This window comes from Peromyscus maniculatus, chromosome 5 (genome assembly GCF_049852395.1).
Source record: "Peromyscus maniculatus bairdii isolate BWxNUB_F1_BW_parent chromosome 5, HU_Pman_BW_mat_3.1, whole genome shotgun sequence".
Lineage (NCBI taxonomy): Eukaryota > Metazoa > Chordata > Mammalia > Rodentia > Cricetidae > Peromyscus > Peromyscus maniculatus.
The window spans coordinates 39,446,723-39,468,318 of NC_134856.1; the positions used below are offsets into that span (position 1 = coordinate 39,446,723).

General features: G+C 48.7%; 1 protein-coding gene across 1 annotated transcript in view; it reads left to right on the plus strand.

The window, feature by feature from the left end:
* Positions 1–21,596, plus strand: part of Cdh3 (cadherin 3) — a 48,124-nt gene that overhangs the window by 13,951 nt on the left and 12,577 nt on the right. Inside the window, exons 3-12 of the mRNA XM_016005391.3 lie at positions 10,595–10,674; positions 11,848–11,973; positions 12,139–12,294; positions 12,395–12,539; positions 14,408–14,583; positions 15,236–15,364; positions 17,143–17,328; positions 19,649–19,890; positions 20,137–20,282; positions 21,038–21,262. Of these exons, the coding sequence (XP_015860877.1) occupies positions 10,595–10,674; positions 11,848–11,973; positions 12,139–12,294; positions 12,395–12,539; positions 14,408–14,583; positions 15,236–15,364; positions 17,143–17,328; positions 19,649–19,890; positions 20,137–20,282; positions 21,038–21,262 (1,611 nt within the window). The remainder of the gene's footprint in view (positions 1–10,594; positions 10,675–11,847; positions 11,974–12,138; positions 12,295–12,394; positions 12,540–14,407; positions 14,584–15,235; positions 15,365–17,142; positions 17,329–19,648; positions 19,891–20,136; positions 20,283–21,037; positions 21,263–21,596) is intronic.

A 21,596-nucleotide genomic window follows, 5' to 3' on the forward strand; every position in this document is an offset into this window, starting at 1 on the left:
CAGGCTGATCTCTGTGAGTTCAAGGCCAGCCTGGTCTACATAGTGAGTTCCAGGACATCCAAAGCCACATAATGAGATCCTGTCTTGAAAACAAACAGACAAAATAAAAATAATAATTGCTATTATTATTATTATTAGACATGGTAATGCATGCCTTTTTGTTTTTCTTTTGTTTTTGAGAAAAAAAATCTCACTATGTAGCCTGGCTGGCCTGGAACTCACAGAGATCCACCTATTTCTACCTCCAGTGCTGAGATTAAAGGAATGCACTCTAAGAGGTGGTATCAGCTCAGGACCAAATTCTCCACACAAAGGAGATTTATTTGCCCCAGAGGGACAGAGGGCAGGGGATAAGAGACAGAGACAGGAGATAGAGGACTCTGGAGAAGGGGAAGGGAACAAGGGAGAGGGAGGGGGTAGGCGTATTTTTCCTGGAGGGGAACAAAGACCACCTCTGGATGGAGCGGAGACAGATGTAGTCCATAGGAAAATGGTGGTTTATAAAGGTAAGGGGGGAGGTCCTGTGTTAGGATGAGGTGTTTAATTTTAATTGGGCATGTCAATTAGGTGAGCCAAAGGGGGCTTCTGACTGCTGGACCTCGGTAGTCAGCCTGAAGAGGACGAAGTGGCCAAATAAGGCAATAGACCTTGGTGTCTAGCTTTAGGAATGCAATCTAATGTCTTTTAGCAAGGCAGAGGGATTGGGGAAGGGCAAGGCCTGCCAGACTCAAGTTTGCCAGACCAGGCTGGCTAGAATCCCTTCATGCACCACCACATCTGGCCTTGACTCTTGCCTATAATTCCACTATTTGGGAGTTAGAAGCAGGTGGATCTCCATGAGTTCAAGCCCATTCTGGTCTAGTAGCAAGTTCCAGGCTAGCCAGGGCTACATAGTAAAACTCTGTCTTAGAAAAAAAGTTACTATTAAAAATAAGCAAAGTAAAATTGGACTACAGTGAGGGAATTAAATTAGTTTGTGTGTAAAACCACACATAGCTACTGATTGGAGGTGGTACATACTTGTAATCTTAACACTCAGGAGATGAAGTTCTAAGGATTGTGAATTTGAGGCCAGCCTTGGTTATATAGTGAGATCTTGTTGAGGTGGGAGGGGGGACTTAGAAAATGAGGGGGACAATGGGGCTGGACAGTGAAGGCAAGGATTGTGTATTAACGTTTTTGAGGGATTTTGTTTGTTTTATTAAAGACTTATTTTTATTTTTTTAATATATGTGTTGTGTGACAAAAATTTTCTTGGGGAGATGAAACACCCTATGGAGCATCTAAATGCCTTCCAGGGAGCCCAGCTGGTTTCTGCTTTCTTTAGGCAGCTGGTCTGATCTCAGATTCTTCTTGGCAGCCAGAGCCTCTGCGAGTCTCTGCTGCTGGACTCTGTTTACTCCGGCAGGGAGGGGCCTAATAAATCTGGTCAGTTTCAGGTACTTCCTGAAGCTCTCTGAGTTGTTCACCTTCTTTCTCAATGAGCTTCCCTGAAGGGTGGAATGATTTGCTCTCTAAGGAGACTGCTCCAGTGTCTACTTTGCCTACATGGGTTTATTACATGCACCATGTGTATCCTAGTGCTGGTAGAAGCCAGAAGAGAACACCAGAGCTCCTGGAACCAGACTTATAGGCATCTGTGAGCCACCCAGTGTGAGTGCTGGAGACTAAGCCAGGGTCCTCTCCAGGAGCAATAAGTGCTTGTAATCTCTGAGCAGTCTCTGAGCCATCTCTCCAGCCCTTTTGTTTTTGTTTTCTGAAACCGAGTCTTAGGTAGACACCGTCAGACCTGGACTGTGTTCTGCAGTCACTTGAACACATGACTTTCTCATCTCTCTGTCTCCACCTCCTGAGTGCTGGGCTACAGGAGCACACCACCCATGTCCAGCAAGGTTTTGTTTTTCATTCTAGGATCAATGGCACATGATTGATGAGTTCCAAACAAGAATCACAGCCTTTAGAGCTCCAGAAGACGGTAGTGTCAGGGTGCATCTCCAGAATCTCATGGTGGACTTTTGGCCTGCCCACTATAGGCGCTCTGGAGAAGCTCTTGGAGAACCCCCAAGTGTGCTGGAGACTAACTTCAGGGAAGCTAGTGTGGGGAAGGGCCTTCCAGCACGCCCTGGGACAGCTTCTGGGTCAGTCAGAAGCACAGGGGCTCTTAGCCTGCATAGTGGAGTACATTCCCAGCATGCTTTTCTGCCCTCCAGCCTCTCCCCATTGGCCTGCTCAGTTCCAGTCATCTTCAACTTTGTTTTCCACTGCCATCTCTTTTTGGTCTCTTGCCTCAGCCATTGGTGTTGGTGTATGTAAGCATGTGCCACCACAACCGGCCATCTTGGTGTCCCTTTGTTTAGAAGATGCCTAGTGGATAGGCTTCAAAGACAGGAAGCCTTCTTGGTTCCAGGGCTTGGCTCCATCTCCTCATTTGTGCAGTGTGAAACTATTAATACTGTATAATTGTTGGCCGCCTACTATCAGTGGCTCTTTGTGACCTTTCCTCTGCTTTGTAGAGCACTGCTTTTCCTTGGGAGGCTTTCTTTTATAGTATTTGAGGCTCTAGTTTAGATATTTGAATCCTTGTAATACAGCCTAATTAAGCATTCCATTGAAAGGTTATTGAGTCTTTTATTTTTCTCCTACCTAAGCAACAGACTTGAGGATTCTCATAAGTCTGTCTTTGCCACACCTAGGATGATTTCTGGCACTGTACCCAGGTCAAAGGGCTCATTTGTGGATTTTTAATTGATAGAAGAGTGTTGGTTTACATTCTCGCTCATCCCAGCAGTACATAGCAGCACCTGGTTCTCCAGTGGTGCACAGCACTTGGCCTTTTAATTAGTGTTTCTCAGTGAGATATACATATATATATATATATATATATATATATATATATATATATATATATACACACACACACATACATACAGCTTTCCTTAGGAAAATCCCAGCATGTCTCCTGTGCCCTCCAATGCTGCCTCTCATCAGAAGTTTGTTTGCCATATGAGGCAGCTGTGTCCCCAAACAAACCAGAACGGAGACTTTGAGGGCAGTTTCCCCTGCCACCCTCAAGGCTGCCGTGTGACCACACCCTGATCAGGTAGCTACAGTTTCCCAATATCAGCAGGGAAACTGGCCAGGACTGATCGCTCCGCTAGGTCTTTGGTCTTCAGAGAGGTGGGTTGTTTTCTTTTGCCAGAACATCTAACATAACTGGACATTGGAGCTATGTAGCACCTTCATATTGTGGCTGAGAAGTCCAATTCCCCCCTTTTAAGGGTGTTTCCTTGGGGTTGAGAAGGAAGTATCTGGGCATTTCTGACGGAAAGGGAAACAGACATCCTCAGCACAATACCCATCAGTTTGCGTGAATCTATTTAAAAGGCTTCCTTTCTTCCACAGCTCCAGTACTCCAGAGACTAGACTCTTCATGCCCAAGGTTTATAGTGGTGTCAGTTTAAGACCTGAGGCCAGCCTTCACAGGATGGCTTTTAGAGAGGAGTTTTGAACCCAAGCCAGGGACTCCAGGTTCCTATCTAGAGCAGAAACACGAGGCTCCGATCTTTTTTGTTAGCATTCTTGTTAGTTTCTGTAGAAACAATCCCAGCTGAAAGCTGTCAGTTTCCCTGAGTCCAGCAGGCATGTCTTCCTCGAGTTCATACCCATGTCCGAACCCCCATGGGGAAAGCAGCCAGATGACGTTAGGGCCTTGGTGGGTATGGAAGTCAGAACTGTTTAGGCCTTTGTTTTCCAGCCTTAGAGTCTGAACCATTGCGTCATGTATTCATTGGTGCTCATCAACTCACCTCAAAAGAGCAGGACACAAGCCCATTCATGCCCCCATGAGTTAGCCAGGATGTGTGGCCTTCAAAGCTACCACAGCCAGGAACAGGCATCTTCTCTCTCTCAGGAAGGCGAGACCAAAGTAGGATGAGTTATGATGAGAACTGGGTATGGGGCTCAGTTTTAGTCTGAGAGAGTGGCGTGAAGCAGGAAGCAGCCGGGAGGAAGTTACAGTGGTCTGCCCAAGGGCTTAACCTCTCAGCAGCTTCTCCGTGATGCCCAACTTACAAAGAAAATGACTCATGTTCTCACAGATGCCCCGGCAAGTTTCTCTTGAAAGGTCACTGTATCTGTGAGATCTCCATCCTCTGCCTCCCCCAGTCACACACACACACACACACACACACACACACACACACACACACACACACCCCTTCCAGCGGCAGACTAAGCCAGTTTTCTTCTGTGTTCTTGGGCACCAGGCATCTACTTCTCTCTTCAGGTCTATCAGTCACAGCTAACCTCTTTGCAGGTTAGGAGATTTCCCCCCCCCCCCACACACACACCCCATGGTCTAGAAAAGACTGTCTAGAGGAGGGTAGTACTGGAGAGGTGGTCCAGGGATTATGAACACTGGCTGCTCCTTCAGAGGCCTCAGGTTCAGTTCAAGGCACCATCGTGACTGCTCACAACCATCTGTAACTGCAGTTTTAGAGACTCTCTCACCCTCTTCTGGCTGCTGCAGGCACTGCATGCACATTCAGGCCTGCCCCGTCCCACGCCTCCCCCCAAAAAAGGCTCATAAAAATTTAAAAGTACACATAAAAATCTTTTTAAAAATAAAAAAGACCTGCTGGGTGTGGTAGCACATACCTGTTATCCTAGTACTTGAAGACTGAGGCAGGAAAATTACAAGTTTGAGGCCAGCCTAGCCTGCATATAGTAAGTTCAAAGCCAGCCTGAGCTGCATAGCAAACCTTACCTCAAAAAAGAGTGAAGAAGCCAGCGAGATGTCTCAGTGCATGAGTGCTCCCTCTGCAGGTGTGAGGGCCTGAATTTGAACCCCCACATAGAAGTCTGGCTTGGTTGTGTGTACCTATACCCCCAGCTAGAAAGGAGGGTGGAGACTGAATGATCCTGAGGGCTTGCTGTCCAGACAGTCCAGCTGGAGGGGGGGGGCGTGCAAGGTGAGGGGGATGACCCGGGAACTGTTTCCCATTCAGTAAGAGACTTTCAAGACAATAAGGTAGAAGAAGATATAGAAGACACTTGATATATTGGTCTGGCCTCCACAAGTGTGTTTATGAGTACACTTGCATGTATGTGCTATACACATATGACACACTTATACACAACATACAAAGGGAGCTGATAGAAATCAAGACTTGGATATAGGCACTTTGGTTAACTGTGCATACGTAGATTGATGGTGCCTTTTATTGAAGGCTTATCCTGGACCAGGCACACATTATTATTCCCATTTCAGGTGAGAAGACTGAACTTCCATAGGCTCACACCATTTCCTAGGCATACAGTCGACAGCCCAAGTCTGCTGGGCCTCTGTGTTCTTCATTGACTGACTACCTTCAAGATTTGAAGTCTGGTCCTGCTGCCCACTAGCTGTTGGGACGTTCTCTCTCTGAAGCTGTCCCTGGGGCAGTTCAAGGCACCCTCGTCCCCTTTCACCTACAATCTCTTGTTTCCTGAGTTGTTGGGTTGGAAGCTGTAATACCTACCTTGCAGGAATATTAGTTCCCAGGACTGGGGAAAGAAAACATTTAGCCGAGTGTCTCCAGCAGAGTGGGTGTTTGAAGCATGTCCCTGCCTGCCTGAACTCCTGCCCCGTGCTTGTATTCTGCTTCCTGCCGAGTGTGGGTTGGAGCTGATGTGTCTGGAATCTGCAGCCTTCGGGGGAGGCCGAGACACCCATTAGTATGTGACTGCTGCCTGCTTGGTTGTTGGCACTGTCCCCTCTGAGAATAGATGGACAGCCTAGGTACTGAGATGCTAAGGTCCAGCACCACGTACTAGTGGGAAGTGCCAGGAATCAGGGCAACAGCGGGTGCTGGCACTCCTTGTGGGTGGAGTAGGGAGATAATAGGAGGTTTTTCTGGGTTACTGGCTCCTTGTGGGTATGGTGTATTTAAAGTTTGGGGGGCTTAAGGCTTATGAGCATTGGGGGAGTCATTAGTTCCTTGCTGGGTAACATGAAAGGCTAGAATAGGAGAGCTGCTGGAGGCGCTCATAGTTCAAGATCAAGGAAAGGACTATTACGTTTCCTATGTTTGTTGTTGTTTTGAGATGGACTCTCATTTAGCCAAGGATGGTTTCAAACTCCAGCTGACAAAGACAGCGAGCTCCTGATTCTCCGGCTTCCACCTCCCACATGCTGGGGTTACAGGCTTATGATCTCGTGCCTGGCAAATTTTAAGTCAATATTTTGAACAACTAATACAGTTAGTAACCATGGGACTCCAGAAAGTCTATGATAGTCATCTTATCTTTGTCCAGCAGCAGGGGTCTTCGCCCAAAAGCCTATTTCTTTTGAATTGCTTTTCAGAGATATTTTTTTCAGTATTTTTTTTTTACATTATATTTATGGGGGTTGGGAGGAACAGAGAGGCCAAAAGAGAGCATTAGCTCCCATCAGGAGCTGAAGTTACAGATGTTTGCGAACCTCCTGACATTGCTGGCGTCTGAACTCTGTTCCTTCTGATTGATCAGGAAGTGTTTGTGACCACTGAGTCATATCTCCAGCCCTCAGATACAGTTTTAAAAGTACACATCTGATCTAGGGATATAGCTCAGTGACAAAGTTTTTGCCTGGTATGTGTAAGGTACTGGTCAATTCCCATTGTCACACACACAAAAAAATACATCAAATAAATAATAAAGTGCAAACTGGACATATTAGCAGGTAGACAGATCACTCTCTACCTTTAAAGTTTACTAACAATATATTCTGGGATCTTTTCATAGGCTACAGAGTAAGGACATCCATCTTTTATAACTTGTTTAGGTTTTTTTTGTGCTAGGGAGTCAAATCCAAGACCTCATATGCTAGGCAAGTGCTTCTTACCACTGAGCTAGATCCCTGGCCCTTCTCATAGCTTTCTGCAATATCTGGTTGGTATTTTGTTGCATGGATGATAAAGTAACACAAATCAATCCCTCACTGATGCGCATTTAGATTTTTCTCTGCATTTTAGCTCTGTCAGCCATGCATTGTTGATTAGTTTGTGAATGGTGTAGACGGCCCAGAAAAAGTGGCTTTGGAGTGCCCTGTAGGAGTGTAAAGATACTTGTGGATCCTTTATCATGGTATCTAGGCAAATGGCACAGGTGCACAGGTTGCACAAGGCAGTTTTTGAATGAATGCCTTGCTGGAGAACCTGGCCTTAGACTCTGACCGTGCCTGGGTTCTGATTCTGCTCGTTAGCGGTATGGATTTAGGCAACTCATCTCACCTTGGAGTTCCAGTTTCCTCTTGGTGCGTGCTAGATGATGCTGTGGTCGACAGAGTCGTGTTTTGGGGTTTTGATCTGTGTGGTATTCATGATGGTTCTGTGAAGTTGAATGGTGGTCTTCCAAATCTAATAAATTAATCCAAGTTCTGCATGAAGATGTCGATGTTTGTGCCAGGTGGCGGCACACACCTTTAACCCCAGCACTCAGGAGGCAGAGGCAGGCGGATCTCTATGAGTTTGAGGCCAGTCTGGGCTACAGAGTGGGTTCCAGGAAAGGTGCAAAGCTACATAGAGAACCCCTGTCTCAAAAACATCACTATTATTTCTGTAGATGAGGAGTAATGGAAGGTGGCAGAGGCTCTCAGCAGATGAGCAAGACTGAATGACCGCGGTGGTTACGGAATGACTCAGGTTTCAGACAGGGCAGAGAATTACTCCCAGCATTTTCATTGCTTAGCTATGTGACTTTAATGAACTTGTTTAACCACTCAGTTTCCCAGTCTCAAAAATGGGCATTAAAATGTTTCTCATAAGTTGCTTCATGCAGATGAAATAAGGAACTATGAGCTGGACATGATGGCACATGCCTATATTTAAGGTGATTTAGTCTGTATCTTATATCTATCATTCCTGGTCTTTCTAGGATTAAGGAAAAGGAAAATTCCTCAGATGAGCCTGCAAACATGAGCAATAGAATAAAAGGCAGGGCCACTCTATGGGTCTCATGGCTCCTGGGACCCTCTGGAATAGAATCAAGCCCAGGTCCTTTTCTTCCCTTCCTCCCCCAAGCCTGTGTTAGCCCAGGGCTCCTCAGAGAGGTTATCGTCAAGGAGGCAGGGCTGTCTCTAAGCAATCTTCGCTTTCCCACTCGCACATGCCGGCTTTCCAGGAGGAATGTGTGCCTGGATGTGTGCGCTCTGGGGCTCCTGAAAGCTGGCACTGGGCTCCTGTGGGCTGCTGGTGGCTCATTATGGTTGTTAAGCCCTGGTGCCCCTTCCGCTGACGCTGTCCACCTCCATAAGCGCTGCTGGCGCCCCAGCTTCACACAATGGAATCCCACTACAGGCAGCTGAAATGTGTGGCTCCAGAAAATGCCACACGTGGATATAAATATTTTTGAGCAAAAGGCAATGAAAAAGTACCAAAAGAGCCAGGCATGGTGGTGCACACCTTTAATCTCAGTGCTCCTAGGACATCTCTCTGAGTTCAAGACAGCTTGGTCTACAAGGCTGAATAGGGAGACTTTGCCTTAAAAAGAAAGAAAGAAAAAAGGCAAGGGAGTATATACTCAGCATGTGCAGGACCTGGATTCGATACCTAGCACGGGAAATAAAGATGGATAAATGAATACAGATTCAAATGCAGGGGCTGGACTCTCTCTCTCTCTCTCTCTCTCTCTCTCTCTCTCTCTCTCTCTCTCTCTCTCTCTCTCTCTGCCCTCCCAGCTTTCCCACGACGGCTAAAGGTCCTCCTTCTGAAAGCCACTCTTTTCAGTAAAGAACCCCCACTCCATTATTTGCTCCCTGGATTTACATCCACGGTGTCCTGCCTCTGTAAGTGCTTCCCTTTGTCCTCTCTCTCGGAGCTGCACTGTTCATTGTTGAGGAAGGCGTGTCAAGTTCTAAGCCACGCGGAGGCTTCGCCCATGTGACACATACTGAACGTGTTAATAAGCTTGTGCTTCTCCTCTTGCTCCGCGGCCAGCTTCGGCTGTTGGGGGAGGAGGGGGTGTTTCTTCCCCACAAGCGTGCATCCTGCCCTCTGTCTGGCTTTGCCCCTCTGCCTCCCGCGCTCCTTGAATCCACCCCTTGTCGCATGGCCTTGCAGCTGAGTCATTACCGAACGTGATGATACCACCTTGTCTCTGTGCGCACTGCTTGCGCGTGGACACCTCCCATTCCCAGTTGTAGCAATGACGAGTAGTGCTGCTGTGAACATCTTAATCATGCACTTCCAGTTTAAGAGAAAAAAAAAATGCTAGAGATTGAACTCGGAGCTGTACATTCGAGACAACGCTCTACTATTGGGTTACATGCCCAGACTTGTGAATACATTCTGATTTTTTTTTTCAAGTTTTGTTATCTAATGTGTATGGGTGTTTTGTCTACATGTGAGTCTGTGCGCCACATGCGTACTTAGTGTTCACGGAGGTCAGAAGAGGGCATCCGATCTCCTGGGACTGAGTTACAGGTGTTGTAAGCCGCCGTGTGGGTGCTGGGAATTGAGCTCAGATCCTCTGAAAGCGTAGCCAGCGCTCTTCTTAACTGCTCACCATCTCTCCAGCCCCACTACCAGACTTTTCTACAGGGGCTGTTCACGTTCACGTTCCCACCAGCCATGCACGAGAGGCATCTGGTTTCTCCGATCCTCCCTCTGGGAGTGAGACTCCATACTAAAGCACCTGACTACCAGTCACCAAGCCCTGGGCTTGACCCCCAGCAGCACAAAGGAAAAGGGGTTGGGGCTAATAGCCAGCTTGGGTGTACGCTGGTGACCTGTAGTTAGTAATTCCAACTGCTGGAGAGAGATAGCTCAGTGGTTAAGAAGAGCACTGGCTGCACTTCCAGAGGACCTGGGTTCAATTCCCAGCACCCACATGGTAGTTTACCACCACCTGTAACTTCAGTACCAGAGGGATCCAATTTCCTCTTCTGGACTCTTTGGTTCACAGATGAAAAATAAATAAAATTTTGTGGGGGGAGAGGGTGGGCGGGGAGGGGACAGTAGCCTTGCAGGTAGATTTCGAAAGAAGTATGACAAACTTAAATTACTAGAAGTTGCAGAAAGTGTCTGTGGGGAACAGTGTCAGTCCTTGGATGCCGACTGTGTGTAGCTCGCCTCCAGGCAATCATCTTCCTCCCTTAGCTGTAACTCAGCAAGGCTCCCTGCGACTAATGGCTTGGATGCTCACCACTGTGGTTCTCCAGCCTGGTGGACACGGGGGTTGGACACACAGACTGATGATGAGGTGGTCCTCCCTCCACCAAGAGCAAATGTAGGGGCTGGAGCGATGGCTCAGTGGTTAAGGGCATATACTGCTCTTCCAGAAGACCCGAGTTCAGTTCCCAACACGCCCATCAGGGGGCTCCCAACCACCTATAACTCCAGCTCCAGGGCCTCTGACACTCCCGGCCGTCACAGGCACCTGCACACATGTGGCATACACTCATACACATACAAATGAAAAAATAATGGTAAGACTACGGGTAGAAATGACATCTGAGACTTGTAACCACTTGCTGGACAGAGAAAGTAAGACAAATCCCCGGGTGCCACCACTTGGTACTCCTTGATGTAGTCAGGGAACTGCTTTCTAATTCTCTTTCTCTTTTCCTCACTTGTAGCATTGACTGGATGCACTGGACATGAGCTGCATGGTGCTGACCATGGAGAAGTCACTGTGCTGAACAGTGAGACAGTCCAGGTAAAATGCCTTGTCTGTCTGCAGGACAAAAGGAAGATGCTGGGTTCAGATTACTGCTGGCCAGAGGCCCTAAATGCTATAGTAGTGAGCGCTTAATTAAGCTCCTAACCCGCCAGCCAAACCAGTGGGGAGCATCAGCTGATAATCAGAGCAGAGAAGCGATTGAAGCTGCCCAGTAGAGGGCGGGCGAGAGGCAGCCCATGGGGAAGGGAAGGGAAGAGGGGCGTGGCTGACATCACCCAGTTCTCCAAGGCTCTGTCGATCCCTCCAGCACCTCCCTCCCTTCCAGTTTGGTCCATGTTAACCCCAAGCGAAGGCCATTTCAACACAGGATTGCCAGTCCTGTGGACCTCGAGGATTGTAGACCTGGGGCACTTAGCCATACTTCCTTGTTTGTTTTTTTTCCCCTAAGACCATGTCTCACTATGTGACCCTGCCTGTCCTGGAACTCACTCTGTAGACCAGGCTGTCCTGGAACTCACAGAGATCCTCCTGCTTCTGCTTCCCAAGTGCTGGGGTTAAAGACATGTGCTACCACCACCCAGCTTCCTAGTGTCTTTTAGTTTCTTGAATAGTCAAATGTTCAAAACAAAAATATTTAGAGCTTTATAACAGGCAGTCTTTGTCTCCATCTGCTCATGTCCCTGCCCACCCTTGAGAAGACACAGATAACCACTGTGAGCAGGTTCTCTCCCTCAGTTTCCTTCTTTTTTTCTTTTCCTTTATTATTATTACAATTGTTATTATTACTGTTTTTATTTTGTTTTGTTTTTTGTTTTTCCCGAGACATGGTTTCTCTGTGTAGCTTTGAGCCTTTCCTGGAACTCACTCTGTAGCCCAGGCTGGCCTTGAACTCACAGAGATTCATCTGTCTCTGCCTCCCGAGTGCTGGGATTGAAGGTGTGCGCCGCCGCCGCCGCCGCCGCCGCCGCCGCCGCCGCCACCACCACCACCACCACTGGCTTTTCTTTCTTTCTTTCTTTTTTTTTTTTTATTAACACAAGGTCTCACATGGTTTAGGCTAACCTCAAATTGCTGGGTAGCCGAGGACGACCTTTAATTCCCATCCTTGCCTCTCCCTCCTGAGCTCTGGGATTGTGGGAGTGTCGCCACACCTGACCCCTTTCTCTTTTCATGCAAAAGCTAACGTATTATTCACATCTTTCCTTGCAGGCAGCGAAGGCTGCGGTGAGCTCCCCGCCCAGACGCATCCTACGGAGACGCAAGAGAGAGTGGGTGATGCCGCCGATATCAGTCCCCGAGAATGGCAAGGGTCCTTTCCCTCAGAGGCTGAATCAGGTAGGACTGTGCCTTCGGCCTGGGCAGCCCTGAGGTCTGCAGGATGGATTGTCTGAAGACCTAAGAGCGAGGCTTCTTGCCGACGGGTGGGGAGCTGCAGAAGGCTCCCTGCCCCCAGGTGAGGCACCTGCCACTTTGTCAGCTGTCATTTTGTTTGGTTTCCAGCTCAAATCTAACAAGGACAGGGGCACCAAGATCTTCTACAGCATCACCGGGCCTGGAGCTGACAGTCCCCCTGAGGGCGTCTTCACCATAGAGAAGGAGACAGGCTGGTTGCTGTTGACTATGCCACTGGACAGGGAGAAGATTGCCAAGTATGAGGTAAGTAACCTTTAGTACCCAATATGGATGTCTTTTCTGAGGTGGGCCCAAGGCCTGGTGAGCAGGGAACACCAGCTGACCCAGACCTCTGTGTCCACAGCTTTTTGGCCATGCAGTGTCTGAGAATGGGGCTTCTGTGGAGGAGCCCATGAACATCTCCATCGTCGTGACAGACCAGAATGACAACAAGCCCAAGTTCACTCAAGAGACCTTCAGAGGGAGGGTTTTGGAGGGGGCAACGCCTGGTAAGGTTGGGATGGAGCTGCTCTGGGTCAGCAGGGTCCAGATCTAGTTGGGGATCATTCTGGAGGGCAGCCAGAACTACACAGCTACGTGTCAGGTCCCCTCAGCACACTGCCCATCCACCCCATGAGTCCTGATCAAGCCTGACCTGTAGCAGAGCTCTGGCATTCACAATTGAGAACTTTCTAGAAGCTCTGGGCTCAGCTAGACTAAGGAACTACAGAGACTCAGAGTTAAATCTGGACTTTGCCTCTCTACTGCCTGTGATCTTAGGCACATCTATGACCTCTGAGCTTCAATCCAAATGGGAATATCAACCCTGAAATACTGTGAAGGTTAGAAATAACACACACCGCTGAGGGTGTAGCTCAGGGGTGGAACACATGCCGACTGTAAGATAGGCCCTGGGCACCAGCACCACCCAAAAGAGAGAAAGAACACGTGTATCATGTATGCATTCCTACAAGCTGTGGAGCACCCAGCCCGAAGTTCCGCAGCCACAGGGCAAGCAGCCGGGGCTGGGGGCTGTTAGAATGTGACTTACAGAGAACAAAAATAGGTTGCCATCACTAGAGAAGAGCGGACTAGAAGATGAGGGACTAGATGCTCAGTGACAGGTGCTGGGCATAGGGGTGGGGTGGCCTTCTGGTTTCAGAGAGTTTCAGAGATGAGTTGATCAGAGGTTACCAATAACAGAAATTACCACCATTAAAATATTTGGTTGTTTTTATTTGTTTGTTTTGTTTTGTTTATTTATTTATTTTTGAGACAAGATCTCCCCATGTAGCCCAGGCTGGCCTCAAGCTTGTGATCCTCCTGCCTTAGCCTCCTGAGTACAAGCTTGTACCAACACTGATAAAAATGTTGGTCTCAAGCCGAGCGGTGGTGGTGCACACCTTTAGGAGGCAGAGGCAGGCAGATCTATGTGAGTTCGAGGCCAGCCTGGGCTACAGAGCGAGTTCCAGGACAGGTTCCAAAGCTACACAGAGAAACCCTGTCTGGGGGGGGGGGGGGATGTTGGTCTCACTGGATAGCTCTGGCTGGTCTGGAACTCACCATGTCTATCAGGCTGTCCTTGAACTCACAGAGATCCACCTGCCTCTTCCTCCTGAGTACTGGGATTATAGGCGTGTACCACCACTGCCCAGCTTCTAGAAGTCTTTCTTTGTTGTTGTCTTGTGGGTTTGTTTGGAACGTGGTCTAACTGTGTAGCCTTTATTGGCCTGGAACTTGTGTAGACCAGGCTGGCCTCAACAGTCTTAATAAGATGAAAATCTTGCTTTTCCCCTTCCTTCTACTGAGAAAGCCCAGAGGCAGTTGATCCAGGGTGCCATGGGGCTTCAGTTAAAGGTCGAGGTTTGCTGTCTTGTCATTTTACTGTTCCTCTGGTTCACTCTTGTGGCCGAGGGAGCATTGGCATTACATTTCTCGGCAGGCTGAAGAACAGCGTGCTTATTTATTCTTGGTTTCAGACAGGGTCTCACGACTCTGTAGTCAGGGCCAGACTTGAACTCATGGTCAGTCAGTCCTTCTGCCTCAACCTCCCAAAGTTCTGGGATTACAAGCTTGAGTCACCAGCTACAAGTACATTCTTTAAAAAACTTCCTCCAAATTTGTCAGAAGTCACTGCCATGGTCAGAGCACAGCTGTGGCTGGAAGGATCAGAGCTATGGCCGTGGCCAGCCTAAACTGAAGCTCCACTTCCCAGGAAAGAAAGGTGTGATGGCAAGTGGGTTCCAGGACACTGGCGGCCACTGAGCCGGGGAGAGATCCTTCTGGTATGCAGGGCAGAACTTCACGGGGTTCCAGAGTAGTCAGGCTGGCGCTGGGTGGAGAGGGAAAGGTGCTCAGCGGTCCCCTCCCCCTGCAGGCACGTCGGTGATGCAGGTAACAGCCACAGATGAGGATGATGCCATCAACACGTACAATGGGGTGGTGGCTTACTCCATCCATAGCCAAGAACCAAAGGAGCCACACGACCTCATGTTCACCATCCACAAAAGCACTGGGACCATTAGTGTCATCTCCAGTGGCCTGGACCGGGAGGTGAGTGGCCTTGGGGAAGGTATGAGTGCCAAAGCCTGACTCAGAGTGGAAGCTGCTGTGGCTGCCCCAAGGTCAAGGCCGGGCAGTGGAGACCCAGGTCAGCTGCTTTGGCTCAGCGGCTGCGGCATTGGCTTTTGCTGTCCCACAGCTCTTTGGGCTAGTGGCCCACTGCCTAGCCCGCTGCCTAGATCCCCAGCAGGGGGTGAGGAGGCAGCCGTAAAATGCAGGCTTTTGAGTGCTTCTCATTTCCTGTCCGAATGGCTCATTTAGTTTGCATGTGGCCCAGATTTGTCCCCTGTGTGCCACTAAGTAGAACTAGCTCCGTGGATGTTGGAATTGCCTTCTGTTTCCTAATTAATATCTCCGCCTAGGTCCTTGCGCCAGGCTCCTGTGTGGAGCAGCCGAGGGTTGGCAGTGCTTGGGGCTTGCACAGGAGATGAGACTCCCAACCCTGCACCCCACCCACCTCTGTCCTATGTTTACTTGTCTGTTCCCTGGAGGTGGTGAGGGGTGGGCCAAGGAATCGAGAAACCGTGAAAGGGTTGCTCTGCTCCCCTGCCTCTGTACCCCCAAGGCAGTGTCTTGTTGCCCAGCTGGGAAGCCCCTCACACTGGACTCACGGTGGGCTTCCTCTTTGCTCCTTTCTCCCCAGAAAGTCCCCGAGTACACGCTGACCATCCAAGCCACAGACATGGATGGAGAGGGCTCCACCACCACAGCAGTGGCCATAGTGGAAATCCTTGACGCCAACGACAACGCTCCCGAGTTTGAACCCCAGAAGGTAACTCCGGTTCTTTCCTGCATTCCTCATCACGTAAAGGACTGAGGTTGGCTGCCTCTCTAAAACCAGCCCAAGTCGTCTGTCTTTGCTGGCTGTGTGACTTTAGGCAAGTCACCAGGCCTCTCTGTGCCCAATTTCTTAATCTGTGCAATGGAGATACGATAAATACCTGAAAAATTGTTCCGAATTTTCGGTGTAATGATCTGTATCCAGGTCATTTCCAGTCTACAGGTACTACAGGGGCTTGATGTCATATGAAAACTACCTCATATCTATACCTGTCCATAAACTTACATAGCTTCTGAGATAGAGAACTCAATGCCAGGACTGGAGAAATGGCTCATGGGCAAACAATATCTTCCACTAACCCGAATGATGTTTGATCCCAAGACCCACATGGTGGAAGGAGAGAACTGACCCTGTCCTTGGATTTCCACAAGCTTACCACGGCATGTGCTCCCACCCCCCAGCCCCAATACGTAAATGTAACACAAAAATTAAAAGAGAAAATCTCAACGCCAGTTGAAGTGACACATTCCCTGCATATGGACACAAACCTCTAGCCTTGGAACGTTATTAGGCCTCATTTTTTCCCTGGGGAGAGGGCGCAGTTTGTAAAGCATTGGCTGTGTGAGCATGTGGCGGCCCACACCTGGAACTCCATTGTTGGGGAGTGGAAATAAGATTCCTGGGGTTCCCTGGCTCGTCTCAGGTGGATGGCTTCTGAGGAACAATACATGCATATGCACAAACACACACACACACACACACACACACACACACACACACACTGTCCTGTGGGCTTAGGTAGGGTGTCACATGCCTGTAATTACAATATTTGGGAGGTAAAGGAATGAAGATCAGGACTGCATATCATACTTTTTTGTTTTTTAAGATTTATTTATCATGTATATAGTGTTCTGCCTGCATGTATGCCTGCAGGCCAGAAGAGGGCACCAGATCTCATTATAGATGGTTGAGAGCCACCCATGTGGTTGCTGGGAATTAAACTCAGGACCTCTGGAAGAACAATCAGTGCTCTTAACCTCTGAGCCATCTCTCAATCCCAGCACTCAGGAGGCAGAGAGGCAGGCTGATCTCCAGGACAGCCTGGTCTGCAGAGCAAGTTCCAGGACAGCCAGGTCTGTTACTCAGAGAAACCCTGTTTCAAAAAAATAAACAAGCCGGACAGTGGTGGTGCACGCCTTTAATCCCAGCACTCAGGAGGAAGAGGCAGGTGGATCTCTGTGAGTTCGAGGCCAGCCTGGGCTACAGAGTGAATTCCAGGACAGCCAGGGCTGTTACAAAGAGAAACACTGTCTCGAAAAACAAAAACAAACGAACAAAAAGAAAAATGTAAAACTTAAAAGAAAGCTGACTCCCTGGTCTTTGTTACCTGCCCCCAAACTTCCGGCCAGTCCTCTAACACCAGGAGGCACCTGTCTTGTTGCCGTCTGTGGTCTTTCTCGGGGCCTCCGCTCTCTGCCCTAAGGTGGGGGGCTATGCACAATAGGAGCTTGGGCACCCAGACTGGGAGAGTCCCGAGCTTCAGGCCTTCATGGAGAAGGTCCAGGGTGTGTGGCCTGGTCCCCACATCCTTGCTGATGCTTGGGATTGTCTCTCTGTACCTGCGTGTGTCCTGAAAATCTCTCTGGGTTGGGCTGTGGGACTTCCCAGCAGCGAGATGAGGATTCCCAGCTGCTAGAGTGGAGCAGCCTGTCAGGATAGCTCCTGTCTCTGCTCTGACTGCACTGTGTCCTGTCCCTCTCCCTCCACAGTATGAGGCCTGGGTGCCTGAGAACGCAGTGGGCCATGAGGTGCAGAGTCTAACGGTGACTGATCTGGATGCCCCCAACTCCCCGGCGTGGCGTGCCACCTACCGAATCGTCGGAGGTGATGATGGAGACCATTTTACCGTCACCACTCACCCAGAGACCAACCAGGGCATCCTGACAACCAAGAAGGTAGGTCTGTTTGGGCCTCTAGGACAAAGGACACCTGCCTCAGGCCGCCTCCCTTGGGCCATCACTGGGGACTGCACCAAGACAGTGGCTCCTTCCTGATACTGTCCCTTGCTCTTGTGCTGAGAACCCCTTATTTAGGCTTTGAAACAGGGTCTTGCTATGGATTTTGTTTGGAGGGCTCTGGAGGTTGGGAGACTATGGTGGTACTAGGGATGGAGCTCAGGACCCTTTTCTTTTATGGACTTGTTTTTATCAGGATATAGGGCAAGAGTGGATCAAAGAGTCTTTGGGGGCAGGGCAGGGTAGTTCACACCTATGATCCCACACTTGTGAGTTCAGGGCCAGCCTGAGATATACAGTGAGACTAGTTCAACAAGAAAAGATAATAACAATAATTGATGGTTCAAGAATATGGGCCTGTCACCATGCCCAAACCAGACCCGGCGGTGGTGGTGCACGCCTTCAATCCCAGCACTCTGGAGTCAAAGGCAAGCAGATCTCTGTGGGTTCGAGGCCAGCCTGGTCTACAGAGTGAGTTCCAGGACAGCCAGGGGCACACAGAAACCCTGTCTTGAAAAACCATAAATGAATGAATGAATGGTCTCTGGTTTGATCCCAGGCTTCAGCACCAAAAAAGAATGTGGGCCTGGTTTGGGCATGGTGTGACACACTTGATTACTAGCACTCAGAAGGTAGAGGCAGGAGGATTTAATGAGCTTGAGGCCAGCCTGGACTACATAGCAAGACCTTACCTCAAAGAAAACAGAAAAAGAGCCTTCATCTGCCTTCACTGTCTTTCCAGTTCGCGGTAGAGAATGGCCTGGTGTGAGAAGCAGTTCTTAAAACTGCCTAGCCTCATGGTTGCACAGGCCTATAATCCCAGGCAGGAGGATTACTGCAAGTTTGTGGCCAACCTGGTCTACATAGCAGGCCATTCCAACCTTGCCTTAAAACAAACAATATAATAAATAGATGAATGATGACATTTCAGATATGTTCTTTTGAAACAAATTCATTGTAGTACCTCTTAGGTTTCGAAATGAAGTCCATATATAACACAATTTAGCCAAATCAGTACTTTCTAGAAGAAAAGGCTGGGGTTCTGACTCAGTGATAGATCACTTGCCTAGTATCTGCAAAGCTCTTGGTTTGATCCCTGGCAGCACCACAAAAATGAAAAGCCAGGTGGTATATAACTTTAATCCCAAAGAGAGGTAGGTTGATCTCTGTGTTCAAAGACAGCCTGGTCTGCATATTGAATTCCAAGCCAGGGATTGAGAGATAAGCTCAATAGTTAAGAGTTCCAGGCCAAGCTGGGCAGTGGTGGCCCACGTCTTTAATCCCAACACTCGAGAGGCAGAGACAGGCGGATCTCTGAGTTTGATGATAACCTGGTCTACAGAGTGAGTTCTAGGATAGCCAGGGCTACACCGAGAAACCCTGTCTTCAAAAACAACAAACAAACAAAAATAGTTCCAGGCCAGCCAGGACTATATAGTAAAACCCTGTCTAAATAAACAAATAGAGGAGCAGGAAAAAAATATATTATAAATATGTACTATATTATCAGATTGTAATATATAGAGATAGAGAATTATAAAATAGAAGGAGAGGTTCCTATATTTTGATATGTGAGCTATGTTTAGGACAGCGGCACTAGAAAGCACAGCGATGTGGTCAGATGTTTGCATTTGTGCGTAGAACATTCCATGTGCAGTGGGCCCTGTATGTCGGCCTGGTGATGCATTACCACCACTGGTATTCAGAACAGTGAATAAACAACTGAAATTGTCCTGAACAAATTAAATTACAAGCCCCTTTCAGAAGTTGCATTCCTTGAGAACTCAGTCTATATTAAAACCACACCAAAGCTTGCTTTTATATTAAATATGTTCTTGGTTCTAATTATAAACAGGTTTCTCACTCCAGTGAGTATATGAGCGACTATGGGGACATTGGCAAGTCACAAGAGACATTGAGGTGGTTCTTTATCCATAGCATTGGTGTGATGCAGCATCCTCCCCAGGCTGGGTACCAGAGGCACCCTCATCACGACTAATATGCCCCACAGCCTCTCAGCTGTCCTAGAGGACATCACCACCCCATTGGGAATGAACCTTCCAGGCCTCGCTAAGCCTTTGGGGTGGTCTGAGAAACCCCAGTAGGTTTCCCCTTAGGAAACACAGGAAGTTTGGGGGTGATAGGGAATAGGAGAGGGCAGGATTGTTGCTGGCCAGAGCCATGGTCCCTTCACTGTGACCCTTCTGATGTCCAGAGGCCACCTCACAAAATGCTGCCTCAGCTGCTTCTTCTCTCCTAGGGCTTGGATTTTGAGGCTCAGAGCCAACACACCCTGTTCATAGAAGTGGCCAACGAGGCTTCCTTTGTGGTGAAGCTCCCGACTGCCACTGCCACCGTAGTGGTCCACGTGGAAGATGTCAATGAGGCCCCTGTGTTTGTCCCACCTTCCAAAGTCATCGAGGCCCAGGAGGGTATCTCTATTGGGGAACTGGTCTGCGTCTATACTGCACAGGACCCAGACAAGGAGGATCAGAAGATCAGGTACCTGGGAACTGGGCACCAGGTCAGCCAAGTACATGGGTACCCTTGCGTGGCTTGTGCCACTTAGGTGGCTTGTGCCATTCACCATAACGTTTGTTCAATACTGTCACCATCATCCTTGCACCAAAGCCCTCCTTCCGGCCATGCTCAAGGCTGAAGGTTCTGCGGCTGGTCTAAGGAGGCTCTGAACGATTACAGTAACATCCTGAGTCTGCCAGCTGTGACCCTTCCCAACTTTCTGTCCAGCTACCACATCCTGAGAGACCCAGCTGGCTGGCTAGCCATGGACCCGGACAGTGGTGAAGTCACGGCTGCAGGCATCTTGGATCGTGAGGACGAGCGGTTTGTGAGGAACAACATCTATGAAGTCATAGTTTTGGCCACAGACGATGGTGAGAGCTTTCACCCAGTCCTTCCACAGGCAGACCTGTGGTACCCAGGGCATAGGACACAGCATATTCCCTCCTTAGCAGGAGATGGTAGTAAGGAGGGGATTGACAAACCAGTCTGGATTTAAAGGCCTGACTGCTATGATCCTAATTTTTCTGAATCCCAAGAGATGCAGTGTAGAATGAGGTACTGAGGACTCCCTTTTCAGCTTGTTTTTAGTTCACTGAACTCTAAATTGGCCTGTCGGTTTCTGCTGATAGTTGACTGCCAAGGACTGCTGGGAATACCACAAGTGGTTAGTGGTGTTGCACCATAACCAAGGGGGATTATGATATTATGCCATTTCTGCTTGACATTTAGTGAACCAAGGACTTGAGACAGGTTTCTCTGAAGCTTCAAGTTCCATGAAGTTGATCAGTAGACAACTGTACTAGCTTCAGGTAGCAAGTAGGTTTTACTCTGTGATCGATTATAATGGCTGTCTGAATGTAGTAGCTGTAGCTGCACTGTGATTTGTTAGTAATGTCTGCTGTGGACACAGATTAGAATGATGGTGAGATTGTCATGGATTCACCATTGCCAGTTTGATCTACAATGAAGTTAGTGTATGGAGGGACTTAAGAGGGGATAGCTGGGTGGTAACCAGGAGTCACTTAGAGGCTGATTGAGTAGGGCATAGGGGAGCTTAACATTGGTTCAATCACCAACCGAGAACAAGAGCAGAAGCTGAAGAGATTGTATGTGTAATTGTGAACAGGGAGCCCTCCCACCACCGGCACTGGGACCCTCCTGCTAACGCTTACCGACATCAACGACCATGGCCCACTCCCAGAACCCCGCCAGATCACCATCTGTAACCAAAGCCCTGTGCCTCAAGTGCTGAACATCACAGACAAGGACCTGTCGCCCAACTCCTCCCCTTTCCAGGCCCAGCTAACACATGACTCGGACATCTACTGGATAGCAGAAGTCAGCGAGAAAGGTAACTCAGTGGTTAGCAGGCGGCTGCCAGCTCAGCTGGGTGGTAGTGTCCACACTAGGACCATATACATTCCTGTTCCAGCATCTGTGGGTTGCAGAATTAATGGTCTCAAAAATGGCCATCAAGTGCTCTTCCTTAGCTTTATATCAGCCTTTGAAATCCCTTGGGAGCCTTAAAAGATGTCTTCAAAAACAAAACAGGGCTAAGCGTGACTGCACTTAATCCCAGTACTCAGGAAGCAAAAGCAAGCAGATTTCTGTGGGGGTTCAAGGCCAACCTGATCTACCTAATGAGTTCTAGGGCTATATAATGAGACCCTGTCTCAAAATAACAA